The sequence below is a fragment of the Arachis ipaensis genome, chromosome B08 (assembly GCF_000816755.2).
Source record: "Arachis ipaensis cultivar K30076 chromosome B08, Araip1.1, whole genome shotgun sequence".
Taxonomy (NCBI): domain Eukaryota; kingdom Viridiplantae; phylum Streptophyta; class Magnoliopsida; order Fabales; family Fabaceae; genus Arachis; species Arachis ipaensis.
The window spans coordinates 107,546,944-107,561,881 of record NC_029792.2 but is presented as its reverse complement, the minus strand read 5'-3'; the positions used below and the strand labels follow the sequence as shown (position 1 = coordinate 107,561,881).

Below are 14,938 nucleotides of genomic sequence, written 5' to 3'. Positions count from 1 at the left end.
AATAATAATAATAATAATAATAATAATAATAATAATAATAATAATAATAATAATAATAATATAACAAAAATGAGGAATCAGTTATATAAATATAAATTAGGTATTAGGCTCATTAATTTATATATGACAAAGTAACGTGTGTAACTCAACGTTATGATGGTTTGAGGAGATAATAAAGTAATGTGACGGCATTAGTTAGCTGAATAGGAACTAGAAATCGTTGCCTTAACAAGTGCAGTGACTGGGAGATTGCGCGCTCCCTTCAAAACCGAGTTGATACACTCTACTAGATTAGTTGTCATATGACCCCATCGGTATCCACCATCAAATACCAAGGCATACTGCTCGCGCGGTATCCTGTCTAGCCAATTACTGTACGCCTCACCGCGTTCGCGCAATTGCTGATAACGTATCTCGTACTCGCGAACCGTCCTCGAATATCCTATGTTACACAAAAGGCCTCATCATAAAATCATGCATTATAACATAATATTAGATAATAACAAATTTGTTTTATTCAAATTTATCTATGTTGACGATAAGCTTCTGCAAGTACGGAGCCTTGAACTTTCTCAAGAAGTTCGACTCTATATGCCGGATACAAAATATGTGGAAAGCCCTAGGAGGAGACCAGGCTCCGTTACTCCGAACAATAGCTGAGTTGATGGATTCATGTCTATCAGATATAAGGCCCACACCGTCACGCGTCACCACATGCTGTCGCAAGTTACTGAGAAAAAAGTGCCACTCGTCAGATGTCTCTCCCTCCACTATCACAAATGCAATGGGCACAATATTGTTGTTGCCGTCCTGAGAAACTGCCACCAACAGAAAACCTTTATATTTTTCATACAAATGAGTTCCGTCTACCTGCACTATTGGCTTGCAATGTCGGAATGCTCTAATACAAGGGTAATAACTCCAGAAGACTCGATGTAAGACACGGATGTCAGGAACCAAGTCATCACCCTGGTACGCAGGCATTGTTTCAAAGTTAGCGACCGCTGATGGCTCTTTGTGACACATGGCCTCAAACCATATGGGCAAAGCTTCATACGAAGCTTCCCACCCGCCGAAAATTGACTCCACTGCCTTCTGCTTTGCTAACCAGGCTTTGCAATAACTTACGGTGTAATTAAACTTCGACTGTACCTCCGCAATGACTGATTTTACCTTTATAGATGGGTCAACTTCTACCAACGGCTTAATTGCTTCTGCAATTGTGTCGGAACCCAATTCGGAATGATCTTGAGAAATGGTTGCTCGAGTACACGTGTGACTACCATTGTACCTTCTTATCTCCCAACAGTACTTTTTGGACATTTTACTCACCCTGATCAGCCAGTCACAACCAGCACCGTACTGTGTATATTTAGCATAGAATGTTGTTGGCTCCGACTTGTACACCCTATAATCCACGCCTCGACGGATTGTATAATCTTTCATCGCCTTAATCACTGCCTCCCTAGAACTGAATTCCATCCCCACGATAAATTCACCGTCCGCTACAACAGGAAGCTCTGCTACATTCACACCAGAAATTATGTGCTCTGATTAATAATTATAAATTGGTCATATAAATATAAATAAGTAACTAAATACATAGGAAATAAAAAATCAACCAAAAAACTAAACGCTAATTACCAGAGTTATCAGAACCGAACCGGTCATCAACCAGGTCAAATGACTGGGTCACTGGTTTATCTGGTTGAACCGGTCATAATTAAATCAAATTATTAAATTATAAGAATAAAATTAAATTGAACAAGAAAAATAAATAATAACAAAATCAATATCAATATACCAACATACCAATATACCAATATATTTATATCCTATGGGTTATTACTTGTTTCGTGTTCGTGTCCATGTGTGGTCCAACCAACCAACCGAACCGGTTAGACGGCCGATTCACCTTTTAACCAGTCAAAACGGTCCGGTCAATCTGGTTTGGCCCAGTCGAACCGATCTAGCCCGGTCGAACCTGTTCGGTCTGGTTTGTTTTGAACCGGTCCGGTCCAATCAAACCAGTCCGGTCCGGTCCCACCATCCGATCCGGCCCGATTTTGACAAGTACGCTAGTTACCAGATATAAAAGCTCGCACAATCAACTATCATTTCTACTGATCACATGTTCGACATGCTAACTAATCAATCTGTCATATTAATCTATCATACATTGTATCAAAACTACATACCTGCATTCATATACTTAGGAAATTTCGGTGTATGCATGGCCTCCAAATCCAGCGAGCGCATGAAAGTAGGCTCCACAAACGGATGCTAGTTTACTAGTGCATTTGCCACATCCGCCACATCTGCCTGCATAGTGTCCTCGACCTGATCTCCATCTCCATCCGGATCAAGGCATTCATAATTACTTTCGAACTCCTCCTCACTATCAATATTATAATTTTCCAGCTCAATATTTCGGTCTGCTTCCGACTGCTCAAACTCAATATACAGCTCAATGAATGATATCTGTGACCGAGTTTCCATGTACACTGAAAACATATCTTGCATGCTCGCTTCATCGGTTATATATTTGGTTTGAAACTGAACGAACCCACCAAATACAGATACTGGGTTCCTGTACAAAATGCACGATATTCTCCTACATATTTGAGAATCCATCTTCTCACAAATTACACCTTTTAATTCTTCAAACGACAACGTAAATGGAATAACAATATCCAATGGATTTTCACACACAAATTTTACACCTTCAGCTGTTTGTAATAAAATCTGCCCATGATAATAAATCTTTAACAATACTCTATCATCCATTATGATATACTCACAAGAAACACTCTCAAACTTGGAAAAATAGGATCTTCAAACAATGAACATGAAAGCTGGTGCCAAAACAATGAAGAAGAAGAAGAAATAACTAAAGGGTTTTCAGAAGAGAGATTTCAAAGACTAACAAAAAATGGAGACTTCGGGTAATGTTGAGGTATATATAAAACCATAAATCGGACGGTCCGACCACATTTCAACAGTTAACTTTTATTACGCTCTGAAATCGGACCGTCCGATTTTGATCACATTCAAATTCAAAATTTTTAGCATGCAGCAAATCGGACCATCCGATTTAAGTGAACTAATCCAAAAATTTCTCAGCCTCATGTAATCGGACAGTCCGATTACTATGCTCGATTTTTTCCCTCACTCACAATTCGGACCGTCCGATTTGTGCCCCCTCTCTCAAACAAAGAAATCGGACGGTCCAATTTCTAGTCCCTATTCAGCTAACTAACGCCGTCACATTACTGTATTATCTCCTCAAACCATCATAACGTTGAGTTACACACGTTACTTTGTCATATGTAAATTAATGAGCCTAATACCTAATTTATATTTATATAACTGATTTCTCATTTTTGTTATATATTATTATTATTATTATTATTATTATCACTGTACGGACACATATAAAAATTAAATTAACAACCATACATAATCTATTCTACTAACTAACCACATTATTCCTAAAGTAATTAACTATCTAAACTAGTTTAAATTAGTAAACTAAACCTAAACTAACGGTCACTAGAAAAAAAATTAATAATAATAATAATAATAATCGAAATAATAATAATAATACCTCGATCAGGGAAAAATAAATTTATGTTACTTAGTTCACTAATTATACTTACACAACTCTAACACTTGAACTAACTAACAGCATACATTAACTAAATATTCAAATAACATGTAACCTAATTATTATTATTTAAATTAAAAAAATTAATTTAGTAAAATAAACTTACATAATTAGGATGATCAAGATAATTAACAATGTATAACTCTGGACGATTAACATCTTTTGTTCTTCGTCTCCTTGGCATTGTTTAAATTGGTCCCCCTCCTTGAATTTTTTTGCTACTGCTGGAGCTTCAATGGAAGAAAGAAAATGGGTTTTGAAAGAGATAGAAGGGTCTGAGAGTGAGAGAGGAACGAAGTGGGGCACTGGATGGAAGGCTAGGGTTTTACTCGAATGTGAGAAGGGGTCCATTGGCTGGTTGGTGCTTGAGCGACGCGTGGTAGTGGTACGCAAATCGGACGGTCCGATTTGTTTACCCTCCACACTAGTAATCGGACCATCCGATTACATGCCCCATAAAACGGACCATTCGATTTCACCTACGCAGCCCCCACACCCATGTAATGCACGCCAGACCCCAATAACCATGGAATACACCAAAGCTAGCCTCATATTAAAATTAAAAAAGTGTTAGGTATTATTAATAGTTATTAATATAAACCAAATAGGATTTAGTTTAGATATTAGAATTAGAATATATATTTTTATATTGCTGTCGAGTAATAATAATAATTAGATTTAATTTTAAATTTATTTGAGTTTAACATTCTATTTATATTAAAGGAATGGAAATCATTATTAAGAAATAAATAGGATCTAGATATTAGAAAATATAGTTTTCATGGAAATAATAGTAATAAATAGATGTTTATTTTAGTTTCATTTAAGGTTTATTAATTATGTTATGTTGCTTATGTGATAATGAGAATGGTAGAATGTTAAATATGGTATGTTAATTAAGTATGGTTATATTTGATTAATGTGATATACGGCTATATTTTGTAGGGTTCACAGATGTTAATATGTGATCATTATTTGCTACCGGATCCATATAATCCAATTGTGGAGGGGCATTTGTGGGAGACTGGATTTTATCACGTTTCGCATATTGGAGTTGTCCAATGTCAATCAGCATTGGTTAATGCTCTGATCGAAAGATGGCGGCCCGAGACTCATACTTTCCATTTTCCAATTGGCGAGTGTTCCGTGACGTTGGAGGATGTGGCGGTAATTTTTGGCCTTCCGACAAATAGTATTCCAGTTACAGGACCGACTCTGAGTAGTTATGAGGCATTAGAGGTCGAATGCCTCCATCATTTTGGTGTTGCACCCAGGAAGACAGAATGTAGAGGAAGTTTTGTAAAGTTGACTTGGTTTCGAAGACTAAAAGATCATCTAGTCTTAGATAATGATATTCAGATTCAGAGGTATGTAAAGTGCCACATAATGTTATTATTTGGGACGATTATGTTTGGGGACAAGTCTGGGGACAGGAGTGCACTGGAAACTTTTGCCGTTGCTCCGTAACTTCGGCAGGATCAGAGAATTTAGTTGGGGTTTGGCATGTTTGGCGCACTTGTATAGAGCATTGTGTAGGGCTACTCGTGTCGACTGCAAGGAGATTGATGGACCGCTGACCCTTCTGCTTACCTGGGCTTGGATTCGTTTACCATTTCTCTCGCCTATACCAGGCAATCCTCGAGTCTTTCTGCTTGCTAATAGGTAAGTTCAAGCATCATCTACTTTGAATAAGTGCATCACCTTTTAATTGAGAGTTTTATCATAAATTTTTTATAACGGGCTGTTTGATGTCAGATGGCGTAATTGGGACCGTGATGAACGGCCTTATAGATATCATTCTCTGGCTCACTATAGGAGGGTATTGGACGATCTGCAAGAAGGACAAGTATGTGATATTCAGTTGTTTTTATATTTTTGATTAGCCGTATTATTATCTGGTGTGTAATACTCTGTTACCTTCAATGTGTTCAGTTTGTTTGGGAGGCTTATGCAGTTGATCGCATTGAGGCGGGTGTGATTCCGGCTGACATCCACCACCACTCGGTTATTTGGAGTGCAACCATGCCGCTGATCTCTTTTGAATGCATCGAGTGGCATGCGTCTGATAGGTTGAGGAGACAGTTTGGTTTGAGTCAGGGTGTGCCTCATCAAGTGCGGGACCTAGGTGATGCACATGGCGAGGTCTTGACTGGACCTAAGAATGAAGATTGGTCCGATGTGCATTCATTCTGGGTCATGCAATGGACGAATCGGTATAGTCACATTCTTGCTGATCCACTGGTTCCATTACATAATCCCTTGGATATTTACATGCAATGGTATCGGGGGATATATGGTGCCCACTTGCAACTGACCGATCTCGCAATTCAAGAGAATCAAGAGGGCCACCCAGCGGATCATCAGGAGAACCAACAGCAGCAAACAGACCCGCTACATCCAGCACCGCCCCCACCACCACCCCCAGTTTCTCAACCAGAAACACAAGAGGCACCTCAGTCATATATTCCTCAGACTCAGCCCGCGGATTATTTTACTCCATCAGTTCCATTACATCAACAGTATTGGGGTGTTCCACATTTTGACTAAGGAGAACAAGCCTCATTTAGCTAGTTACTTGGATTCATGGCTCCGCAGCATCCGAGTGGTATTGCTTCAGGTAGGATGTCGTTAGACTCGAGAGCTCGACACCACACATCCTCATCACATTCTGGCGGTCGACATTCTATTGATTCGAGTAGGAGTGATGCTGCCATCGTAGGTATCATACAGAGCAGGAACCCACGGCGTATTCCGATGAGTCTAATTCAGGAGAGTAATAAGACAGCTGTTGATGAGGCTGATGACTACCTAGTAAATCGTCTAGATGAGGATGAGGATGATGATGATGACGATGATGAGGATGAGGATGATGATGATGACGATGATGAGGATGAGGATGAGGAAGAAAATGTGGATGATACAAATGATGATGACTCCCACGGCGACGATCCAGCGCCTAGTGCAGGTAAAATAATTTACTTGCGTGAATTCAATGTATAAGCTATATTTATTTGAGAAATATATTTTATTAGAGCTTGTTCTATTTCGATAGGTACGGCCACAAGTGAAAAGGGAAAAGGCTATGACCTTAGGACTAATCCTCCACGCCAAAGCGCTAATAAATATACTCCATCTGCTTTTAAAAGGGTTGCAAAGAAGTGCAAAAAGTTCTGTAATGAAATGAAGTGGGGAAGGAGAAAGTAGTGGTGTCGACTCGTTGACTATGAATAATTGGAGTAAATGTGATGTACTATTTCATTTCATGTCGTTATTTTAGGTCATGTATTATGTGATGTACTATGTTAAGTGGAGTTTATGTGATGTACTATTTTATTTGCGTCTCGTTCTTTTAGGTCATGTATTATTTTAATTCACACGTACTATGTTCGTTGGATTTTATGTGATGTACTATTGTATTTGACATGTACTATGTTAAGTAGAGTTTATGTAACTAAATATGTTTGATTTCGTATAACATATTCATATAATGGATTCAGATAGTCATGTAACAAGATCATAAATTCATATAATAAGTTCATGAGATAGGTTCAAATAACACAAGGTCATATAATAGGTTCAAATAGTCATGCAATAAGATCATACATACATATAACAAGGTCATATAATAGGTTCAAATAGTCATGCAACAAGATCATAAATTAATATAACAAGTTCATGTGGCTGGATCTGCACTTGCACCACCACGTTGACGACATCTGATACGGCAGTGGCCCTCGGCCCCACATTGCTTACAGCGCCTCGGCGCACGCAACATCCGAGTGTCCATCTCATTCAAGAAGCGGGTCATCTTTGGCCGACCTTTGGCAACACGTCTGAGAAACGGATTGCCTACGAATCGAGGTCCAGTATAAACAGGCCACGTTGTCGGATTTCCTAGTGGCCTAAACCTAGCTCTGTAAACTCTTCGAATTTGGTCCATCTTGTATACTTCATGAACGTACACCTGCCAATCAAGTCGCTGATTTGCACAACAAGCAAATACATGTCGACACGGAATGCGATCCACTTCGAATTCGCCACAGTCACATACTCTTCGATGTAGGTCGACTGCGTACTCCACTCCACTAGGCATCTCACGTACCTCAAATACCTCATTCTGTCTATCAAAGCATCTAACCTGGATGTTTCCCGATGCCCGCTGATTTGCATGCAATTTAGTAGTCACAATCTCAGAGAACACATGTCCAGCATTAATATGAGCCTCAGCCTCGGCTCTTTTTCGTGTGAACAACTCATTAAGCCTGTAAAACGTTGCCTTAACAAGTGCAGTGACTGAGAGATTGCGCGCTCCCTTCAAAACCGAGTTGATGCACTCCACTAGATAGGTTGTCATATGACCCCATCGGTATCCACCATCAAATGTCAAGGCATACTGCTCGCGCGGTATCCTGTCTAGCCAATTACTGTACGCCTCACCGCGTTCGCGCAATCGCTGATAACATATCTCGTACTTACGAACCGTCCTCTAATATCCTATGTTACACAAAAGGCCTCATCATAAAATCATGCATTATAACATAATATTAGATAATAACAAATTTGTTTTATTCAAATTTACCTATGTTGACGATAAGCTTCTGCAAGTACGGAGTCTTGAACTTTCTCAGGAAGTTCGACTCTATATGCCTGATACAAAACGTGTGGAAAGCCCTAGGAGGAGACCAGGCTCCGTTACTCCGAACAATAGCTGAGTTGATGGATTTATGTCTATCGGATATAAGGCCCACACCGTCACGCGTCACCACATGCTGTCGCAAGTTACTGAGAAAAAAGTGCCACGCGTCAGATGTCTCTCCCTCCACTATCGCAAATGCAATGGGCACAATATTGTTGTTGCCGTCCTGAGAAACTGCCACCAACAGAAAACCTTTATATTTTCCGTACAAATGAGTTCTGTCTACCTGCACTATTGGCTTGCAATGTCGGAATGGTCTAATACAAGGGTAATAACTTCAGAAGACTCTATGTAAGACACGGATGTCAGGAACCAAGTCATCACCCTGGTACGCAGGCATTGTTTCAAAGTTAACGACCACTGATGGCTCTTTGTGACACATGGCCTCAAACCATATGGGCAAAGCTTCATACGAAGCTTCCCACCCGCCGAAAATTGACTCCACTGACTTCTGCTTTGCTAACCAGGCTTTGCGATAACTTACAGTGTAATTAAACTTCGACTGTACCTCCGCAATGACTGATTTTACCTTTATAGATGGGTCAACTTCTACCAACGGCTTAATTGCTTCTACAATTGTGTCGGAACCCAATTTGGAATGATCTTGAGAAATGGTTGCTCGAGTACACGTGTGACTACCATTGTACCTCCTTATCTCCCAACAGTACTTTTTGGACATTTTACTCACCCTGATCAGCCAGTCACAACCAGCACCGTACTGTGTACATTTAGCATAGAATGTTTTTGGCTCCGACTCATACACCCTATAATCCACGCCTCGACGGATTGTATAATCTTTCATCGCCTTAATCACTGCCTCCCTAGAACTGAATTCCATCCCTACGATAAATTCACCATCCGCTACAACCGGAAGCTCTGCTACATTCACACCAGAAATTATGTGCTCTGATTAATAATTATAAATTGGTCATATAAATATAAATAAGTAATTAAATACATAGGAAATAAAAAATCAACCAAAAAACTAAACGCTAATTACTATAGTTATCAGAATCAAACCGGTCATCAACCAGGTCAAATGACCGGGTCACTGGTTTATCCGGTTGAACCGGTCATAATTAAATCAAATTATTAAATTATAAGAATAAAATTAAATGGAACAAGAAAAATAAATAATAACACAATCAATATCAATATACCAACATACCAATATACCAATATATTTATATCCTATGGGTTATTACTTGTTTCGTGTTCGTGTCCATGTGCGGTCCAACCAACCAACCGAACCGGTTAGACGGCCTGTTCACCTTTTAACCAGTCAAACTAGTCCGGTCAATCTGGTCTGGCCCGGTCGAACCGATTTGGCCCAGTCGAACCTGTTCGGTCTGGTTTGTTTTGAACCGGTCCGATCCAGTCAAACCGGTCCGGTCCGGTCCCACCATCCGATCCGGCCCGATTTTGACAAGTACGCTAGTTACCAGATAAAAAAGCTCGCACAATCAACTATCATTTCTACTGATCACATGTTCGACATGCTAACTAATCAATCTGTCATATTAATCTATCATACATTGTATCAAAACTACGTACCTGCATTCATATACTCAGGAAATTCCGGTGTATGCATGGCCTCCAAATCCAGCGAGCGCATGAAAGTAGGCTCCACAAACGGATGCTGGTTTACTAGTGCATTTGCCACATCCGCCACATCTGCCTGCATAGTATCCTCGACCTGATCTCCATCTCCACCCGGATCAAGGCATTCATAATTACTTTCGAACTCCTCCTCACTATCACTATTATAATTTTTCAGCTCAATATTTCGGTCTGCTTCTGACTGCCCAAACTCAATATACAGCTCGATGAATGATATCTGTGACCGAGTTTCCATGTACACTGAAAACATATCTTGCATGCTCGCTTCATCGGTTACATATTTGGTTTGAAACTGAACGAACCCACCAAATACAGATACTGGGTTTCTGTACAAAATGCACGATATTCTCCTACATATTTGAGAATCCATCTTCTCACAAATTACACCTTTTAATTCTTCAAACGACAACGTAAATGGAATAACAATATCCAATGGATTTTCACACACAAATTTTACACCTTCAACTGTTTGTAATAAAATCTGCCCATGATAATAAATCTTTAACAATACTCTATCATCCATTATGATATACTCACAGGAAACACTCTCAAACTTGGAAAAATAGGATCTTCAAATAATGAACATGAAAGCTGGTGCCAAAACAATGAAGAAGAAGAAGAAGAAAGAACTAAAGTGGTTTCAGAAGAGAGATTTCAAAGACTAACAAAAAATGGAGACTTCGGGTAATGTTGAGGTATATATAAAACCATAAATCGGACGGTCCGACCGCATTTCAACAGTTAACTTTTATTACGCTCTGAAATCGGACCGTCCGATTTCGATCACATTCAAATTCAAAATTTTTAGCATGCAGCAAATCGGACCATCCGATTTAAGTGAACTAATCCAAAAATTTCTCAGCCTCATGTAATTGGACGGTCCGATTACTATGCTCGATTTTTTCCCTCACTCACAATTCGGACCGTCCGATTTGTGCACCCCTCTCTCCAACAAAGAAATCGGACGGTCCAATTTCTAATTCCTATTCAGCTAACTAATGCCGTCACATTACTGTATTATCTCCTCAAACCATCATAACGTTGAGTTACACACGTTACTTTGTCATATGTAAATTAATGAGCCTTTATATTTTCGTTTGACACGTCAGCCGTTTTTATTATTAGAAAAGGTTTTTTCTATTGTAGGACATTTTTATAGTTTTTTAAAAATATAAAAAATATTTTTGTTATTAATAAAAATGGAANNATTTTATTGTTTGTACACTAAAGTAGGAGTATATATATATATATATACACAAAAGCTTCCATTACTAATCTAACTAATCCTACTCCTCATAACAGAATTATATTTAAAAATTATTTGAATTAATTTGAGAATTGCTCAACTAATCTTATTAGATAGAATTTGTTTTTTTTTATATAACAGATTCTTTATATATGTTAATAATGACAAAATTAATAGTTAATTTATGTTTACTAATCTGTTAAAAAATAAAAACTATGCAACTGTGGTCGTTGAAAAATACAAAATTTTTTAATAACATTAAAAAATTTAATTTTTTTATTTTTAACCTAAATTCAAAATAAAAAAATTTATTTAAGTAAATCCGTTAATTTCTTTGCTCGCAATATTTTTTATTTTGTTCATTCTTGTAATAGGTCTATTTCACTTATTTTTGTTATTTATATTTTTCTTTTTGGGTTTTGAGGTCAAATACCGGATACCATTAAGCAGTATCGTAGATGTAGCCTGTTTTGGAGAAACCCAACTTGCCCATTGAATTTTGTTCTTAACTTCTTATCCATTACCATTTCACCTACATTGCTTTCTCACGCCGCAATGAATTTGTTGAAGATTGCATATTCACACCTCGTAATTAGCCAAAAGGGGCTCTATTCAATCTTTTAAATCCAATGTAATTAGATATCTTACTATAATAAACAGTGTTTTGTAAACAAAAAAAGAAAAAAAAAAAAGAAAAAAACAAGTGTTTTCAATAAACAAAAAAATATTTCTTATATATTAGAAAGTAAAAAAAAAATTAAAAGCACCATAATATTATACAGTTTTCTTAAACAATCTAGTTATTATTTTTTTTTTTTATCTTACTCCATTCTTCCCAAAAAAGATTTATTATAATTAGTTTAATTTATCTTCATATATATCTTCGTGGCGGAATAATTCCTTATAAATAAGATTTTTATTTATTAAAAATGTTGATAAAAATTAGTGAAAGTACTGTGTTAGAGACATAGACACCAACAAAATTTATCTTTTCTAAATACATACAACTTGTTATTTATTTATCTTTTTTATCTATTGATGATATACTTTATAGAGTGAAGTTTGTGATAGACTGATAGGGACAAGCAACACGAGAAAAACGCTGGAACTACATGATATGCGCAGTCATTCATTTGTTGATTTATTCATTCATTATCATTGTGAGGTTGCAGAATTTTGGACTTTTCCATTACGAGTCAATTTAAAAAATCTGTTTCAGTACAATGAATGGGCGACTTTAAAGACTAAGCTTTTTGTCTTGTTATCCAAATTACATTGAACCAATGCTGTGAATCTTATGGTCCTAATTGAATTTGAGGCTTATGACATCATTGCTGGCCTATGTTACTTTAATGGGGTGTGTCTAAATTCAGATATATAAATGCTAGCCACCCTTATTCCCTTAATACAGTGTGAAAGTTAAATATTTTTTTATTTTATTAACTATTAAAAAATAATGAGGAGTGTTCGCCACCTTTGAAGTCTCTTTATGAAGCATGCGCATGAAACAGATATTTTCTTTGCTTCTCCGTGCTGGACTGAAATAACATATATGTATATCTATTTTGTTTTATTTTCATTTTTATTTTCTTTATCCCATCATCATTTATCTATAATAATAAATAAAGGAAAATGCTTAGATTAATTGCATTTTGGTGTCTAAATATTTATTCTGTTTTGACCTTTAAAGTAATTTATTAAAACTGTTGTTTGGTGTCATTTGCATATATACTAATACAAGCACTCTTAACATAAAAATCGAGGACTTCACGAGTTATGAGGGAGTTTTAAAGAGCAGGCAATGGATAAATGTGATAGTATATAGATATTCTTGTCCTGCGTATTAAGATGTCTTTTTTATTTTGGATACATTAAAAATGTTTCAGTTAAAAAACTGGATATGAGGGTTCCAATTAAAATATGTTAATTTTTGTGAGCCAAAAATTTAATGATTGAGTTTAAAGGGGAATTATAGCTAGTATTGTCATAAATAGGAACACTACATTATTTGAATTTGTAGCTGCAAGTAAAGTGTTTTATTTATTTATTTATTTTTTATTTGAAATAAAAAACATATAAGAAAATGACTAAATAAAGTGTCTATTGTTAAAAAGATAGTAAAACTTCTCTCAAATAATTTAGATATTGGGATGAATATCGGTAAAACATTCAATTAAGAAAGTAGATGAGATAAAAAGTAGACAATAAGTAATCAAAAGGTAAAGAAATATCGAAAAAGGCCAGAAGATGATTGATGATGGACTTGCTATGGAAGTAGGAGATGGTAGATCAACCAGATTTTGGGAGGATAGATGGTTACAGTTGGGGGAGTTGAAAGACTCCTTTCTGAAGCTTTTCTTGGTTTCAAATAACAAAGGATCCATAATTGGGGACTGTGGATTTTGGGATGGTATATAGTGGGTGTGGAACTTCCAATGGAGGAGGGAACTCTGCCAATGAGAGATTGATAGTTTGAATCAAATGCTTGATATATTGCACGTTGTGAGGTTGATAGCAGGTGTACAAGATAGAGTGGTGTGGAAATTTGACAAGGAATGTGTTTATACTACTAACTCATTTGTGTAGGTCTTGCAGAACATATTTTGATGGATGATATCCTTAGATACAAGTACACAAATGGAATCTGGAAAGGACTAGTACCCCCTCGAGTTTAGTTGTTTACTTGGTTTGTGCTAGTATGTCGAGTTAATACAAAGGATCGCTTGAGTAGATTTGGCATTATTAATCAGAATGATAATATTTGTGGGATGTGTAACAAGGAACTTGAAACTGTGCAACATTTGTTTGTTACGTGTGAGTATGCGTGACAGGTATGGTGCGCATGTGTTGGGAATAAGGAGTATGACCACAATCCAATCAATCATGTGTCAAATAATTCGTTATTGTTATTATATTAAAATGTTAATATAATAAGGTCCTTGATTAAATTTAGAGATTTATATTGTGATAGTGATCATAATATTGAGAGATAAATCTTTTATAATTTAATCTAAATTGTTCTTGGTCATAGGATTATTAAAAAGGACATTAATAATCTGGAAAGATCAATATATATATAATGGTATTCATTGGATGAAAATTAATAGATCTCATTTATTAAATTATATATATAGGTGGTGCATATAGAGATATGACCATTGAACTGACTCACTCTGAGAATTCCTAATGGTTATAATTACCGCATATTTGTCAATATGATATTCTCAAGATGAATATAGTAATAAAGTTTCCTTTGCCTGCGACTGTCATAGTAATTAACAATGTATTTATTATACTTTGATTCCAGATACCTAATACCCTAGGGTGCTAGTTGAATGGATATTGGGTATGATTTAAATACTTGTAGAATTAATGATTTGTCAATAAGGAATCCGTCAACTCTCGGTAAAGAGTTTGAGCTCTATGATTATAATGACTGAGATGAATAAAACATTGGCCAAGGGGATTGAATGAATGAAGAAATGAGTTTTTTAGGCCATTCACAGTTCATTATAATAATGGTAACAAGTTAGAGTTTGATAATTAAACCATACTCTAAAGGTTAACCAAGAGCTGGAAAGATGGAAGGAATTATACTTTGTTTTTCTAAGGTTCTTAGTAAAAATATATTACTTCATACTATCGGGTCGTTAAGGAGTGTTGCTAGACGCCAACCTTGATTAGTAAATTTAGTATAACTAATTTACTA

At 36.6% G+C, this 14,938-nt stretch overlaps 1 protein-coding gene across 1 annotated transcript; it reads right to left on the bottom strand.

Annotated features, from left to right (window-relative positions):
* Positions 514-2,259, bottom strand: LOC107611345. Its single transcript, XM_016313282.1, has 3 exons — positions 2,199-2,259; positions 1,645-1,704; positions 514-1,550 (listed from the first exon to the last, which is right to left on the bottom strand). Exons 1-3 carry the CDS (start codon positions 2,257-2,259, stop codon positions 514-516), a joined length of 1,158 nt encoding a protein of 385 aa, XP_016168768.1.

Excerpts from the sequence above, each read along its gene's own strand:
- LOC107611345 (XM_016313282.1), bottom strand. The coding sequence starts at position 2,259 with ATGCGCTCGCTGGATTTGGAGGCCATGCATACACCGAAATTTCCTAAG. Across the intron at positions 1,705-2,198 it reads TCCTAAGTATATGAATGCAG|ATAAACCAGTGACCCAGTCA; the intron begins GTATGTAGTTTT and ends CGGTTCAACCAG. Across the intron at positions 1,551-1,644 it reads GTTCGGTTCTGATAACTCTG|AGCACATAATTTCTGGTGTG; the intron begins GTAATTAGCGTT and ends ATTATTAATCAG.